The 17250-nt window shown below is 48.4% G+C and overlaps 1 protein-coding gene and 1 pseudogene across 2 annotated transcripts; one reads left to right on the top strand and one right to left on the bottom strand.

Annotated features, from left to right (window-relative positions):
* Positions 1–809: 809 nt before the first annotated feature.
* Positions 810–2737, bottom strand: LOC147368712 (C-terminal-binding protein 2-like; annotated as a pseudogene).
* A 7550-nt stretch (positions 2738–10287) lies between these two features.
* On the top strand, positions 10288–14514 carry TNFSF14 (TNF superfamily member 14). 2 transcript variants are annotated; one of them, XM_086409779.1, is made up of 4 exons: positions 10288–10627; positions 12675–12711; positions 12988–13029; positions 13662–14514. In XM_086409779.1, the coding sequence occupies exons 1-4, from the start codon at positions 10409–10411 to the stop codon at positions 14087–14089; spliced, it is 726 nt and encodes a 241-aa protein (XP_086265905.1). In that variant the 5' UTR covers positions 10288–10408; the 3' UTR covers positions 14090–14514. The 2 variants fall into 2 exon arrangements, with proteins under 2 accessions (XP_086265905.1, XP_086265906.1); XM_086409780.1 differs by having other exon boundaries at positions 12993–13029.
* The last annotated feature ends 2736 nt before the right edge of the window (positions 14515–17250 follow it).

The following is a 17250-nucleotide window of genomic DNA, read 5'->3' on the forward strand; positions in this document are numbered from 1 at the left end:
ATTGAGAAGAGTTCCCTGTGCTATACAGTAGGTCCTTACTAGTTATCTGTTTTACATACTAGTGTGTATGTTGATCCCAAACTCCCAATTTATCCTTCCCTTCTTTTTCCTCCCTGGTAACTATATGTTTGTTTTCTACATCTGTGACTCTATTTTTGCTTTGTAAATAAGTTCATTTGTGCCATCTTTTTTAGATTCCACATATAAGTGATATCCTGAGATATTTGTCTTTGTCTGACTTACTGCATTCAGTCTGACAATCTCTAGGTCCATCCATGCTGCTGCAAATGGCATTATTTTATTATTTTTATGGCTGAGTAATATTCCATTGTACATATGTACCACATCTTTTTTATCCATTCATCTGTCAATGGACATTTAGATTGCTTCTACATCCTGGCTATTGTAAATAGCGTTGCAATGAACACTGGGTGCATGTATCTTTTCATATTATAGCTTTCTCCAGATATATGCCCAGGAGTGGAATTGCAGGATTGTATGGTAAGCTATATTGTTAGTTTTTTTTAAAGAATCTCCATACTGTTCTCCACAGTGGCTGTACCAATTTACATTCCCACCAAAGAGTGTAGGAGGGTTTCCTTTTCTCCATTCCCTCTCCAGCATATATTCTTCATGGATTTTTTGATGATGGACATTCTAACCAGTGGATACCGCACAGTAGTTTTCACTTGCATTCCTCTAATAATTAGTGATACTGAGCATCTTTTCATGTGCTTTTTGGGCTATCTCTGTGTCTTCTTTGGAAAAGTTCATCTATTTTTCACCTGGTCCCAGGTGTATCTGAAGGATTACCTTTCGTCACTCTCTGCTATCACTTGTAGGGGGTGTTCTGGATCATCCCTGTGTTTTGCGGGTTTGTTGGGAGAGGGAACTTGGGGAGGCTGTGCCACTGTGGAGAGGTTGTGGATTACCAGGATGCCCTCCAAGAGCTGGTCCCTCCCTTGGCTGCAGGAAATCATCCTGCAACCCTGCCCATGATGCCTGGCGGGCATCTGCAGTGGCAGCACCACACTCTGGATGAATTTCTTGCTGCTCTATATGGACCAGGCTGCTGATGTGACCAAGAACTCCTGATTCACACAATTTCTTAAACCTTCTGGGATGCAACTTGTGATTGCCAGGTAGGTCTCTGCCCACTCTACCATGCCGTGGGAGGCGTACAAATGAGAGATCTTTCAGGGACCCTGAGCAAAGCTGTAAGGCTCCGACAGTGCACAACCAAGGGCCACCCCTCTCTCCTGCCTTCCTTGAGGTTTGGACCTAAGGATGTCTCATCCACCAGTCCCTCAAGTGTCTCATTCACTAGGGATGCTCCATACCTCATCTGCTCTTTTTTTTTTTTTTCCCCAAAACACCTCAAATTTTACTCATGGTACAAAAGTATTTCATAAGCGCCGTGTTGGTAGAGGAAAACACACAGCCTATAGCTCATCCTTTAAAACCAGAACAGCCAAGTGAAAAGTCAGTATTTTTTTTTACTGAAAGTCAGTATTATTTTTACTTGAAAAATTAAAACACAAACAGAAAAAAAAATTAAGGTACACATTGGGAACGGAACTACTATGGTTTTTGTTTCTAGGGATGTGACATCCATGTTTTCTGGTCAGTGATGTTCTACCAAACATTGTGCTAAGCCAGTGTACGAAACCCAAGCAGACAGATGACCAGTGAGGCTGTCTGCTAGCTCCTACTGGTGCTGAGGTCGACCAGTGGAACACTATCATGATAAAGTTATTTTGACAGCAAGAAGGGGGTGCAGAGGCCTTCTCTGGTGGTCCAGTGGTTAAGTATCCTCCTTGCAATGCAAGAGACACTGGTTCAACCCCTGGCCTGGAAAGATTCCACATGCCATGGAACAACTGAACCTGTGCACCACAACTACAGAGCCTACACTCTGGAGCCCACAAGCTTCAACCACTGAAGCCCATGTGCATAGAGTCTGTGCTCTGCAACAAGAGAAGCCACCACAATGAAAAGCCCTTGCCATGCAATGAAAAGTAGCCCCCACTCGCTGCAACTAGAGAAAGCCCGAGTGCAGCAACAAAGACTTAGTGCAGCCAAAAAATAAATTAAATAAGTAGATATAATCTTTTTCTTTTTTAAAGAGAGGAAATGCAGAGCCCTTAACGCAACAGAAAACCTGAAGAGCTGATTTACATAGAAAGCGTTTTACGCAAACTTGCTCAAACACCAACTTGCTTGAAAAAAAGGATGCCTTTTAGTCTACTTCCACCATGCATTCATTAGTGTCAGTAATATAGGACCACCTGCTTTATAGTAAAGTCACTGATGAGGTGGTGGTTATGTCCATTGAGATTATAGTGCAAGGAGATCACAAGGAGACCGTTCTGATAACACTAAGTCCTGAGGGACATAGACCATCTGCAGGCCCAGGGACTGCTCAATCCTGCCCTGCAAGTAAGGGTCATAAAATATGATGCTGAGGGACTTCCCTGGGGGTCCAGTGGTTAAGGCTCCGAACTCCAAATGCAGGTGGCCTGGGGCCGATCCCTGGTCAGGGAATTAGATCCCACGTGCGGCAACTAAGACCAAAGAATGCAGGAGATGAGGGCTGCTCCCCCGGATCAGCTTGATGTTGTGTAATGGTGTGCCTTCAACAGCTTGCCCTGCAGCCTTGATGCCTATCTGCAGGGTCACTCTCAAGGGCCTTGAACTTCTCGAGGTCCTCCCCGAGGAGGGTGATGATGTGATACATCATGGCACCATGGGGGATCTTAGTTCTCTGACCAGGGATTGAACGCATGCCCTCGGCAGTGAAAGCATGGAGTCCTAACAATTGTACCACCAGAAGTCCCCTTAATGTATATTCTTACTTCAGGGGACAGCCCTTCCTCAAAGGGCTATACAGTAAATATTTTAGTCTTTGAGGACCGAGAGATAAAATTAAGGCTATTAAGAAGGTATTCATAAAATGAAGGATGCTTCCAGCCTGCCTTTTGCCCCATTTGCTTGGGATGGGCCATCCAGGGTTGGAAGACAGGATTCCTGTCCAGCTGCTGGAGACATTCTCTGGATGAAGAGTGATGGGCCCGAGGCTTGGAGATTGTCAACTACAAATTGGCACTTGCCAAGGGCATTTGCCACCTGCCTCTGCAGAGATGGAATCCTGTGCTGCTGCAGTTGCTGACTCTCAATATGCCTTGAAGGCAGTTCAGGGTGAGAGTGAGGCCCTCTGTGCTCCAGAGAAACTGGTGGGACAGGTCTTTAGATAGTCAGATATTTTCAGAAACTGATTTCATGACCCCAGTCCTTATATCTCCTCACATCTAGAGAGTGAGTGTTAGTTTCTCAGTTGTGTCCAACTTTTTGTGACCCCACGAACTCTAGCCCTCCAGGCTCCTCTGTCCATGGAATTTCCCAGGCAAGTATACTGGAGTGGGTTGCCATTTCCTCTTCCAGGGGATATTACTGACCCAGCGATCGAACACGGGTCTCCCGCATTGCAGGTGGATTCTTGACTTATATCTAGAAAAGGACTAAATCCCTTCATGATGACATCAGCTCCTCATGACTAGCAGAAAACCTCATGTGAAATGAGTGCTTGACTGCACTGAACTCCCCCTTCACCAAAATCTTATATATTGACCTTCTTTGATGACTGCTCTTTGAAGCAGTCTCTCAGAGCTATCCAAGGTGCTGTCTCCTATGTTGCAGTCCTCATTTTATCCCAAATGAAACTTAACTTACAACTCTCACGTTGTGCGTCTTTTTTAGTAGACAAGATCCAGGTGAGTGGAGAGGGTGTGGGATGACCACCAAGGCCAGTTTCTCTCTGCTCCAGTGATGCCCAGTTTCCAGCCAACCTCTCTTTCCCAAGTCTGGGCTGTCTCATCTGGGTGAGCTGGCCGGAGTTGAAGCAACATGCTGAGTCACCAACCCCCAGAATCAGATGCACCCAGTCAATGCCTAGTAACTGCCAACAGAAGACACACCAACATGTAGGTGGCAGCCCATGTGATGATTACGCAGCCCAAGCTTGCTCTGCTCACCACATGATGGGCCAACTAACCATAAGAGGTGTTGAAGCAAAGAACATGACTTTATTCGGAAAACTGGCTGACCCCGAAGATGGCAGACTAATGTCTCAAGGTAACCATCTTGTTGGGGTCTGGATGCCAGGTTCTTTTATCTAAACAGAGAGGGAGAGACGGTGAGGAAGTAAAGTAAAAAGACCGTTTATCTTGCAAAGTAGGACGGGGTGTGTTAATTTCTTCTTTTCTTACAGCCATTCACAGGTGGGCAGGGTCAGATTATCTCTCTGTGAGCTAAACAAAGGCACTTTAGTTCAAGTCAGGCAGAGGGGTAGGATCCTCTGAGGCAGTCAGTCCATAACGCATGATTATAAGAACAAAAGCAAGTCACAGTTCCAAAAGCAAGTCACAGGTCCTGCCAGCTCACCCAGATGAGACAACTGAGGCAGAATCAGTTCTTCCCTGCAACACAATCAGCTACGAAGCCTGGATAGTGGTGAGTGTTGGCTGCCATTTAGGAAGCCAGTTGGAAGCAAAGGGGGGAACAGGGACCAGAGGAAGGTGCCCCATCTGTGACTCCAGGACACTAAAGTATGAGTCCCCTGAGAGCAACTCCTGTGGCTGTACAGAAATATAAGCCTGGGCTGACTCTGCCCACGGGCCACAATCCGTCAACCCTCATAAGCTCAATATGAGGTCATTGGAAGATTTGTACGGATGTGAGAACTGGACAGCGGCAGCTGCGCGACGCAGGGGTGGTGGCTACGAGGCACAGGGGTGAAGGCTGCGCGGCGCAGGGACAGAGGCTGCGCGGCGCAGGGGCGGCCGAGAGGAGCTACCCCACGTCCAAGGTCAGGAGCGGCAGCCGAGAGGAGCTACTCCACGTCCAAGGTAAGGAGCAGTGGCTGCGCTTTGCTGGAGCAGCCCCGAAGGGATATATGTCCAAGATAAGAGAAACCCAAGTGCGGCTGAGAGGAGCTACCCCATGTCCAAGGTCAGGACTGGCGGCCGTGAAGAGATACCCCATGTCCAAGGTAAGGAGCAGTGGCTCCGCTTTGCTGGAGCAGCCCTGAAGGGATATACGTCCAAGGTAAGAGAAACCCAAGTAAGACGGTAAGCGCTGAGAGAGGGCATCACAGGGCAGACAGACTGAAACCACAATCACAGACAACTAGCCAATCTGATCACACGGACCACAGCCTTGTCTAACTCAATAAAACTAAGCCATGCTATGTGGGGCCACGCAAGATGGATGGGTCATGGTGGAGAGGTCTGACATAATGTGGTCCATTGGAGAAGGGAATGGCAAACCACTTCAGTAGCCTTGCCTTGAGAACCCCATGAACAGTATGAAAAGGCAAAAAGATAGGACACTGAAAGATGAACTCCCCAGTTGGTAGGTGCCCAGTATGCTACTGGAGATCAGTGGAGAAATAACTCCAGAAAGAATGAAGGGAAGGAGCAAAAGCAAAAACAACACCCAGTTGTGGATGGGACTGGTGATAGAAGCAAGGTCCGATGCTGTAAAGAGCAATATTGCATAGGAACCTGGAATGTCAGGTCCATGCATCAAGGCAAATTGGAAGTGGTCAAACAGGAGATGGCAAGAGTGAACATCGACATTCTAGGAATCAGCGAACTAAGATGGACTAGAATGGGTGAATTTAACTCAGATGATCATTATACCTACTACTGTGGGCAGGAATCCCTTAGAAGAAATGGAGTAGCCATCATGGTCAACAAAAGAGTCCGAAATGCAGTACTTGGATGCAATCTCAAAAACAGAATGATCTCTGTTCATTTCCAAGGCAAACCATTCAATATCACAGTAATCCAAGTCTATGGCCCGACCAGTAATGCTGAAGAAGCTGAAGGTTCTATGAAGACCTACAAGACCTTTTAGAACTAACACCCAAAAAAGATGTCCTTTTCATTATAGGGGACTGGAATGCAAAAGTAGGAAGTCAAGAAACACCTGGAGTAACAGGCAAATTTGGCCTTGGAATACAGAATGAAGCAGGGCAAAAGCTAATAGAGTTTTGCCAAGAGAACACACTGGTCATAGCAAACACTCTCTTCCAAAAACACAAGAGAAGACTACACATGGACATCACCAGACAGTCAACATTGAAATCAGATTGACTATATGCTTTGCAGCCAAAGATGGAGAAGCTCTATACATTCAGCAAAAACAAGACCAGGAGATGACTGTGGCTCAGATCATGAACTCCTCATTGCAAAATTCAAACTTAAATTGAAGAAAGTGGGGGAAACCACCAGACCATTCAGGTATGACCTAAATCAAATGCCTTATGATCATACAGTGGAAGTGAGAAATAGATTTAAGGGACCGGATCTGATAGAGTACCTGATGAACTATGAATGGAGGTTTGTGACATTGTACAGGAGACAGGGATCAAGACCATCCCCAAGAAATGCAAAAAAGCAAAATGGCTGTCTGAGGAGGCCTCACAAATAGTTGTGAAAAGAAGAGAAGTGAAAAGCAAAGGAGCAAAGGAAAGATATACCCATTTGAATGCAGAGTTCCAAAGAACTTCCAGATGTTCAAGCTGGTTTTAGAAAAGGCGGAGGAACCAGAGATCAAATTGCCAACATCCGCTGGACCATCGAAAAAGCAAGAGAGTTCCAGAAAAACATCTATTTCTGCTTTATTGACTATGCCAAAGCCTTTGACTGTGTGGATCACAATAAACTGTGGAAATTCTGAAAGAGATGGGAATACCAGTCCACCTGACCTGCCTCTTGAGAAACCTATATGCAGGCCAGGAAGCAACAGTTAGAGCTGGACATGGAACAACAGACTGGTTCCAAATAGGAAAAGGAGTACGTCAGGGCTGTATATTGTCACCCTGCTTATTTAACTTATATGCAGAGTACATCATGAGAAATGCTGGGCTGGAAGAAGCAAAAGCTGGAATCAAGACTGCTGGGAGAAATCTCAATAACCTCAGATATGCAGATGACACTTCCCTTATGGCAGAAAGTGAAGAAGAACTAAAGAGCCTCTTGATGAAAGTGAAAGAAGAGAGTGAAAAGGTTGGCTTAAAGCTCAACACTCAGAAAACTAAGATCATGGCATCTGGTCCCATCACTTATGGCAAATAGATGGGGAAACAGTGGAAACAGTGTCAGACTTTATTTTGGGGGGCTCCAAAATCACTGCAGATGGTGATTGCAGCCATGAAATTAAAAGGCGCTTACTCCTTGGAAGGAAAGTTATGACCAACCTAGACAGCATATTCAAAAGCAGAGACATTGCTTTGTCAACAAAGGTCCATCTAGTGAAGGCTATGATTTTTCCAGTAGTCATGTATGGATGTGAGAGTTGGATTATAAAGAAAGCTGAGCACAGAAGAATTGATGCTTTTGAACTGTGGTGTTGGAGAAGACTCTTGAGAGTCCCTTGGACTGCAAGGAGATCCAACCCGTCTATCCTAAAGGAAATCAGTCCTGGGTGTTCATTGGAAGGACTGATGTTGAAGCTGAAACTCCAATACTTTGGCCACCTGATATGAAGGGTTGACTCTTTGGAAATGCCCTGATGCTGGGAAAGATGGAGGGCAAGAGGAGAAGGGGATAACAGAGGATGAGATTGTTGATTGGCATCACTGGCTCAACAGACATGAGTTTGAGCAAACTCCAGGAGATAGTGAGGGACAGAGAAGCCTGGCATGCTGCAGTTCATGGAGTCACAAAGAATCAGACACAACTTAGTGGAAGAGATGAGAGTTGACTGAAGTGTTTAAAAGCTGATGCCAGGGGATTTCCCTGGAGGTCCAGTGGTTCAGACTTCACGTTTGCACAGCAAGGGGCATGGATTCAATCCCTGGTTGGGGAGCTAGGATCCCACATGCCCCATAGTGTGACCAAAAAATTAAACTATAATTTTTTTTTTAAGGCTGATGCCAGCAGTTCCTGTCCTAGGTATATACCCAAAAGAATTGTGACCTGGAACCCAAACACATGCACACACATGTTCGTAGCAGCATTTTTCAAAATAACAAAAAGGTGGAAATAATGTAAATATCCATTAATGGGTGAATGGATAAGCAAAATATGGTTCATCTACACACTGGAATGTTACTCAGCCTTAACAAGGAGTGAAGCACTGAACACGCGCTACAGTGTGAATGAATCTTGGAAACATTATCCTCAGTGAAAGAAGCCAGACACAAAAGACCACGTAGTGTGTGTTTCCATTTTTTTTTTTTGAAATGCCCAACACAGGTCAATCCATAGAGCAGGAAAGCGGACTCATAGTTGCCAGGGTCTGGGGTAGGGGAGTTGGGGAATGACTTCTTGATGGTTGTAAGGTTTACCTTTGAGACACTGAAATGCTTTTGAACCAGATAGTGTTGTACAACACTGTAAATGTACTAAATAGACTGAGTTGCTTGCTTTAAAATGATTCATTTTGGGACTTCCCTGGTGGTCCAGTGGTTGAGAATCTGCCTTCCATTGCAGGGGACACAGGTTCAATCCTTGGTCAGGGAACTAAGGCCTCAGGGCACCTAAGCCCTTAAGCAGCAACTAGAGAGGCCTGTGCACCACAATTACTGAGCCCAAGAGCCACACCTAGAGAAGCCACAGTACCACAGTGAACACCCAGCAAGGTCAAAAAAAATTTTTTTTAATATAAATAAACAGTTCATTTTATGCTGTGTGAATTTACAACAATAAAATAAAAAAGAAATAAATAAGCAAGGCCATACTAGCTTGAAGGCACAGAATGAGTCATAAGATGGCATGAGGTAAAGCAGTGTATCCAGCTGGGAAGCTACTGTACCAGTCCAAGCAAAAACTGATGGGTCCCTTAGGGTTTTAGTCTGTTGGGGCTGCTATAAGAAGCTACCCTAGACTGAGTGGCTTAAACAACAGACATCTATTTCTCACAGTTCTAGAGGCTGGAAGTCTGAGACCAGGGTGCCTGCATGGCTGAGTTCCAAAGCAAGCCCTCTTCCTGGCCTGGCCTCCATCCCTCTCTGTCCCCACACAGCACAGAAGGAGACAGAGCATATATCTCTTACAACTCCCCTTATAAACGCACTAATCCTGTTCAGGAGGGCTCCAACTTTGTGCCCTAGCCTTTCCCCAAGGCTCCACCTCTAAGTACTATCACGTTGGAGGTATTCACACATCAATGTAGGGGCTGAGGAACAAACATAGTCTATAGCACTTAGGGTGGTAGCGGTGGGGATGGAAATGGGTGGCTGGATTTGGGATCTGGCTCGGAGGTTGAATCCATAGGGCTTGCTGAGGGTGGAACGTCATGACAGGATGGAGGAGAGGTCCAGGAGGACTCCCAGGACTTGGCTTTAGTTAGCTGAGTGGACAGTGGTTCCACCCTCTGACTGTGAGTTTCAGTGGGACTTCACTGGTGGTCCACTCGCTAAGACTCCACTCTGAATGCAGGGGACCTGGGTTTGATCCCTGGACAGGGAACTAGATCCCACATGCTACAACTAAGAGTTCACATACCACAACTAAAGATCCCGAATGCCGCAACGAAGATCAAAGATCCCATATGCTTCAACTAAGACCCAGCACAGCCAGATAAATAAATAAATACTTAAAAACAAACCACACACACACACAAAACTTGCATGCATGCACACAGGAGTGTGTACAGACACACAAGCACACTTAAGCATGGGCATGCACTTGCACCTGCACACATCTGCATGCATACACTACACACATAGTTGCACACTTGCAACTATACACACACACATCCACACACTCATGCACACACATAATCACACCCACACACATGTACACACACAAACCACTCTTTGTGGGCATTTCCCATCACTCGTATTACCATTTCAAGCACTCTATAGCATTTTCTTACTTACTATGCTGGTCTTTCTCACTCCGCTAGAATAGGAGTACTTTAAGACCACAGACATCTGTCTCTCTTGCTTGCCGCTGTGCCCCCAAACCTAGAACAGTACCTGGGACACAGGAGGTGCTTAGCAAACATTTGGTGACCAAGTGAATGATGCCAAGGTGCTCAGCAAACACTTGGCAACGACGTGGTTGGTGCCATCAGAAGGGAAAGCTGGGACTTTTCGTCTCCCGTCCCCACCTGAGTCATGTCTCCAGATGCCTCTGGAAAGTGTGAGAGGCTCTGAGTGAGAGTGAGATGGGGCCAGCCTGGGGGTGGGGAGATGACAGGAAGGAGAGGAGGGCGTGTGGGGGAAAGGGGAGGGGCCGAGCCCCAGCTCTAAAGGCAGCCCCGGGACCCACGAGTGCCTGTCGGCAGTGTGAGAAGCCCAGGCGTGTTGGGCAATCGTGGTTTCCTCTCTCCTGGCCTGAAGGATTCAGCCAGGCCAGCCAGACCCCAAGCATCTTGGGGCCTCATCCACTCAGGCATGGAAGAGACAGTTGCAAGGCCCTCAGTGTTCGTGGTGGATGGACAGACAGACATCCCATTCAGGAGGCTGGGGCACAGCCGCAGGAGACAGCCCTGCAGTGCTGCCCAGCTGGGACTGGGCCTCATGCTGCTGTTGTTGGTGGCTGGACTGGCTGTCCAGGGCTGGTTCCTGCTGCAGCTGCACTGGCGCCTAGAGGAGATTGGTGCCCCGCTGCAGGTAAGCACCACTGGGGTGGGGGTGGGGATCTCCAAGCCAATGTCACTGAGCATCTGTACGTGTGTGTGTGCAAAGATGGAGGACAGACTAAGAGCAGTCCCAGGCAAGCTAATTCACCTCTGGGACCTCAGTTTCCTCATCCATGAAATGGGCATGATAATAAGAGTCTCCATTGGGAATAAAACAAAATATTGTGTGTGTGGCACAGGCAAAGTGAAGTGAAGTCACTCAGTCATATCCGACTCTTTGCAACCCCATGAACTGTAGCCTACCAGGTTCCTCCACCCCTGGGATTTTCCAGGCAAGAATACTGGAGTGGGTTGCCATTTCCTTCTCCAGGAGATCTTCCTGACCCAGGGATTGAACCCGGGTCTCCCGCATTGTAGGTAGACGCTTTACCGTCTGAGCCACCAGGGAAGCCATTCAATAAATGGGAACTGACTTTTTTTTAATTGAGATGTAATTGACATAGAACATTGTGTAAGTTTAAGATGTACAAACAACATATTGATTTGTATATAAATACTGCAATGGCATCACATAATTATAATTTCTTCTAGTGATGGGAACTAACAAAACCTAGGTGTTTAGGAGCAGACTTCTCAGGTGCCTCAGTGGTAAAGAATCTACCTGCCAATGCAAGAGACACAGGACATTCGATTTCGATCCCTGAGTCGGGAGGATCCCTTGGAGGAGGCAGTGGCAACCCACTCCAGTATTCTCACCTGGAGAATTCCATGGACAGAGGAGCCTGGTGGGCTGCAGTCCATGGGGTTGAAAAGAGTCAGACACAACTGAAGCGACTAAGCACACATACCTCTAGGAAGCTTAATGTTTTATAAAACAGTTGTGTTGTCTGTAGCCCCCAGAACCGCCATCCTGACATGGCTAGTTGTTTGTTTGTTTTTAAAATATTTATCTGATTCCTCAGTTTGACCACTTTTAAAAATATTTTAATTAAAAAAATTTTTTTGGCCACGTCGCACAGCAGTGGGGTCAGATGTTCGCCCTTAAATTGGAAGTTCAGAGTCTTAACCGCTGGACCACCATGGAAGCCCCTGACCTAGCTAGTCATTATCAGCAGTACCCTGATCACCACTATCAGGGCTCTCACTAAGCCACTTGTCTCAGTCTGTGCGCATGTCTCTCTGCATCCGTTTCCTATGACCATGGATGTCTCTGCCACACCTGTAGGTCTGTATGTCCCATGCCATCCCCATGCAGTCTCGGCCTTTTTTGTTTCCGGGTCCTTTTCCTCCTCGTGGCTGGACCTGATGGCCACAGGCCCACTTGGACCTGTGCTGCTATCCCACACACGTGTACCAACACAGCTACTTCCTCACTCATCTACAGCCTGTGTATTGACGTTGTCTGTCTTTGTTACTGGGTCTCTGTATGCGCAGACCCAGGTAAATCTGTAAACCCTGCACCCGTGTATCTGCCTCCATGTGTGTCTTGTCAGTGTGTCCAGGTCTGTGTTCGTGTCTGTATTCATGTGTTTGCATTTATGTACAAGTGTCCAGCCATTCAGGTGACTGTGTGTCTTCTGTGGGTGTGTGTGCTAAGTTACTTCAGTCCTGTCCGACTCTGCAACCCCATAGACTGTAGCCTGCCAGGCTCCTCTGGCCCTGGAATTCTCCAGGCTAGAATACTGGAGTGGGTTGCCATTTTCTTCTCCAGGGATTAGCCATTGCCTTCTCCAGTGGGTTGCCATTTCCTGATCCAGGGATTGAGTTCCCTAGCACTTATGTAATAAACACTTCTATAGCGCTTGCTCTGTGCCAGGCATTGTAATACACTTTCCACATGGTAATTCAAACCAGGCGTTTTCCATGTGTCCATTTACAAGAGGGGAAAACTGAGGTACTGGCTGGTTAAGAGCCTGCTGGGTGGCAGGGAGTAGAGGCAGGGCATGCACGTGGCCTTGGAGTCAACGGAGGGCGACGTCTGTGCCCGTGGTCTGCGTGTGCCTCTTGGCCATGAGTCTGAGTGATACCAGGGCGTGGGCCCCACAGATCCTCACCATGGGACTGCTCTGTACTTTCAGGACAAAAGTGAGAAGCACTGGGAGGAGCTGCTGCAAGGTGAGTCAGGGTCCTGGTCCCCGCCCCCCACCAGAAGGGGACGGTATGGTTCCCATGCTGCCCCCACCCCCTCACTCAGGCCATTGCCCAATGCAATTTGCACAACTGGCCCAAGCCCCACGGAAGCCCCTCCCCCAGGCCGGAGAAGCAGAAGTTTGGGTCACTCCGGAAAGGGTGAGGTTGACACCAGGAGGTGGACTAGATGACCCCTCTGGAGGCTGGCCCTTTACCCACCACCACCACCTTCACCTCTGACCTCTGATTCTCTCTCTCCAGAGCAGAAGCCCAAGCAAGACAAACCAGCAGCACACCTCACAGGTGAGGGGGCCCTCAAGTCCTGGCAGGGGGTAAGAGGGTTCAGTGGGTCCTGGGGAGACCAGACAGACACCCCAATGGTGGCTGAGTACTCCTTTATTCATTAGTTCTTCAAAGCTGCCCAGAGCACAGACACTGCCTGAGTCCATGAATTTCTAATTTCATTTATTGAATAAACCCTTGTAGGGTGCTTACTCTCTGGCTCACACTGTGATGGGCTTTCCACCTCTTCATTCATTCGATCCTCAGCCAGGACTGTTCATAGCTCCATTTTCCAGAGAGGGAGACTGAGGCATACAGAGGTTATAAGGCTGCTGGGCCATGCTGTGTTTTGCTTAAATCCTTAGTTCTGCCACTTAACAATTTCTGACAGTTTGGGCGAATCGATTGCTCTGTGCCTCGGTTTCCCCACCTGCAAGAAGGGGGTGAAAGCGTTAAGATGGAGGATAAGCAAGTTATTTTGCCCCTTACTGTGCTTCAGTTTCCCTACCTGTAAAGTGAGGATAAAGAGAATGCATACATTTAAAGCCTAGCACAGAGCAAGGTGGCGCTCAGAGAGGGCTGGTGACTGGCCTGGGGTCCCACTGCAAGCAGGAGACGTGCGCTCACCAGCCCTGCTCTGTCTCCCTCCACAGGGGCCGACTTCAGCCTGACCAGCAGGGAAGGCCCGCTGCGGTGGGAGACGAAACTGGGCCTGGCCTTCTTGAGGGGCCTTAGCTACCGGGATGGGGCCCTGGTGGTTGCCCAGGCCGGCTACTACTACATCTACTCCAAGGTGCAGCTGGGTGGTACGGGCTGCTCCCAGGGATTGACCGGCTGCCTGCCCATCACCCACGGGCTCTACAAGCGCACCGCCAGCTACCCCGAGGAGGTGGAGCTGCTGGTCAACCGGCGGTCGCGGTGCGGGAGAGCAGACGGCTCCCAGGTGTGGTGGGACAGCAGCTTCCTGGGCGGAGTGGTCCACCTGGACGTGGGGGACGAGGTGGTGGTACGCATGCCCGGCGAGCGCGTGATCCAAGTCCATGACGGCACACGCTCCTACTTCGGGGCCTTCATGGTGTGAAGGACGTGGTCGGGGCTAATCTAACGTGCGTCTTCGACAAGTAAGAGACCTCAGAGGATGCCTCTGGACACAGAAGAACACGAGCGGAGGTTTTTACAGCGGGCCTGGGGGACACCCAAACTTGACAGGTGGAGAGCTCAATGGGGACCAGCGAGGCCGAGAACCCAGCTGCCCCAGGAACCAGCAGGCACCTCTGAAGGACCAAAGGAGACTGCAGGCCCTGCAGTGGACAGCACTGAGGGGGTCTGTTAGCCCCCAGGCAGGGGCTAAAGCTGGTCTTGATATTCAGGGAGGGGTGAGGGGTGGCTATTTATACTTCTGACTCAGATCAAAGGGACATGGTGATGGTGGTGGTGGTTGGCTAAGACAGGAAATTGTATTTATACTTTTGATTCAGATTAAAGTGGGACACTGGGGTCCGGGGAGTTGACTGAGAACAGAAAATTTCTTAACACCCTCTACCCTCTCACAAGTGTGGGTGGAGTCTGGGGGTTGGTGAGGATTTATCCTCAAGAATCACCCACCCTGGAGAGCCCAGCCCAGCCCAGCCCTACCCATGGTCATAGTCATGACCCAAGTTCCACCCATGGGGCTTGCGGCCACACCACAGCCTGGCCACGAAGCTACACTCAGAGAAGCAGGCGTAGGGACGTGCTGGGAGGTGTTCAACAACCAGCTGTCCCCGGAGGGGACACCCATTTCCTTGGTGTAAATATTCCCTCTGTGGTTGGTTTCTGGCTCCCAGTGTATATCATCCACAGGTTGGCTGACACCCAGCACCGCTGTTTCAGCACCCAAGCCAGAGGCTGGTGCACAGGCACTTAGAAAATGTTTCTAGAGAGAAAAAGAAAAAGAGAGAAAGAGAGAGTGAGAGAAGCAAGGGAGAGAAGGGAGGAAAAATTAAAGAAAGGTGGAAAGAAAGAAAAGGGGAAAGAAGAGAAAGATGGATAGATAAAGACAGAAAAGAAATAAAGGTGGAAAGGAAGGCAGGAACAAAGGGTGAAAGAAAGGTAGAAAGAAAGGGTGAAAGAAAAGAAAGATGGATTGATAGAGAAAGAAAGAAAAGGTGGAAATGAAGGAGAGTGAAAGGAAAGAGAAAAGGCATAAAAAGTGAAAGAAAGAAACTGTCATCACAGCTACAGCATCCCAGAGAATCACAAGATCAGCCACTCCTTGACAACCATAGACACATACACACCAAACATCAGATTCTCACACAACCTGGAAGTCCTAGACAGCAGAGCAAAGCCTCAGTCACAGACACGCATCGCAACCACATACGACACAGTCACACACAAGTCATTGTCACAGCCTGTCACCCACACTGGGCCGTACAGTCACACCACGTATGACACACGGGATGCGATGCTTCTCGTGTCAGACTTCCACATGCTGCATCACGGGCACACCCATCATACACACTTGCAGCCTCACAATGACACACACACATAGCCAGTTCTTCCCAGCCACCTCACATCCTGGGGTGAGGACCAGACTTAGTCTGTAGCCCTTGGATCACTGGCCTTGGAAATAAATGCTGAACATTGCAGCTGGTCTGTCTAGTTCTTAGGGGGGCAGGTGGCTCATGGAGGCCCAGGGACAGCTGGAATGACCCACAGAGGTCACTTTTACAGCTGAGAACTCTGAACCCAGCTGACCCAACTCCATGCAGGAAGTTTAGCGGGGAAACCAGAGACCTGGTGCCCAGGTGTGCTTTAGCCTCAAATCCACAGTTCCTGAGAAAGCAGAGGCTACACACTTCAGTACCCTTCTTGCTGACATTCAGCACAGACGGGCACTCTACCCAGCCAGCTGGGAGCTTGGGGTAACAGGGCATCCAAGAGTGTGGGAAGGGACAGGTAATGATATGCTTACAGACCTGATGCTTTATGCAAATGAGCATGGACCCAGGAAGCAAGGTTTCCCTGGACCCTAGGAGCTCAGACCCCAGAGGAGAATGAATCACTCTTGTTATTGTTGACACAGTTGCCTGGTAAAGGAGTGAAGGGAACCGGCTTTGCCATCTGATGGTCTTGGGTTCCAAGTCTACTCTGTCATTTCCTGGCCATGTGACACAGGAGAAAACCCCATCACCTCTCCATGCCCAGTTTCCTCATCTGTGAAATACTAGGTAACAAGGATTCTCACCTCCTGGGTTTATTGTAAAGATGAAATCAGACGAGGGACTCCCCTGGTGGTCCAGTGGCTAAGACTCCGCAACTCCCAAAGCAGGAGGCCTTGGTTCAACCCCTGGTCAGGGAACTAGATCCCACATACCGCAACTGAGTTTGAATGCTGAAACTAAAGATCCCTCGTGCCACAACTAAGACCCAGTGCAGCGAAATAAATAATTTTTTTTTCAAAAAGAAACAGTGAATTTTAAAATCAGATGAGGAAAAAAGCCACTTGGTATGGTGCCTGGTATGCAGGAAGAGATCCATAAGAACATGAGTGTCATTTAGAGATATTAAGGAGAGCATTTGTCAGGCATGTCCCCTGTACCAGGCATCTTGTGCAACTCACATCTTTTTATTTTTTAAATGAAGGATAATTGCTTTACATAATTTTGTTGTTTTCTGTCAAACATCAACATGAATCAGCCATAGGTGGCGAGTCACATCTTTATCTGCACCTCTGGGCAGGAGTTGCTGTTGCCCCCACTTTCCAGATGCAGCAACCAAGGCTGGGTGCCTCCCCCACCCCACTCTGCCCACACCAAGGGCACCCAGCTTCATGCCTCTTTGGCTGGGCTGGTGGGAGGTGAAACAGCCCCAGGGGCCCAGCCTCCACCCATGCTGGAGTTTCCTTTACTCTCTTCGTGGTCTTTCTGTTTCCGTGGCTTTGATGAGAAGACCGGGGTGTGTGCGTGTGTGTCTGAGGGGGACTCATCAAAGTCACCAGCAGCCACCAACATCTGCCTGGGGATGGAACCTCTACAGAGTTGAGCCTCCTAAGATCACCATTGGGAGGGGCTTTGATTTCAGATAAAGTGCGGGAGCAGGAAGCCCCCAGCCCAGGCCAGTGACCTATTTACAACTTCTTAGAAGTCTATCTACTTGATTTCCGCTACCACCACCGATATCTTTTCAGATTTCACCCTCTCCCCGCCCCATCATCTCTTTCTCAATACCCAAAGTCTCCTGTCTTCACTTGATACCACC

Source organism: Bos grunniens, chromosome 7, assembly GCF_055505025.1.
Source record: "Bos grunniens cultivar Pamir isolate PY7600 chromosome 7, Bosgru_T2T1.0, whole genome shotgun sequence".
Taxonomy (NCBI): domain Eukaryota; kingdom Metazoa; phylum Chordata; class Mammalia; order Artiodactyla; family Bovidae; genus Bos; species Bos grunniens.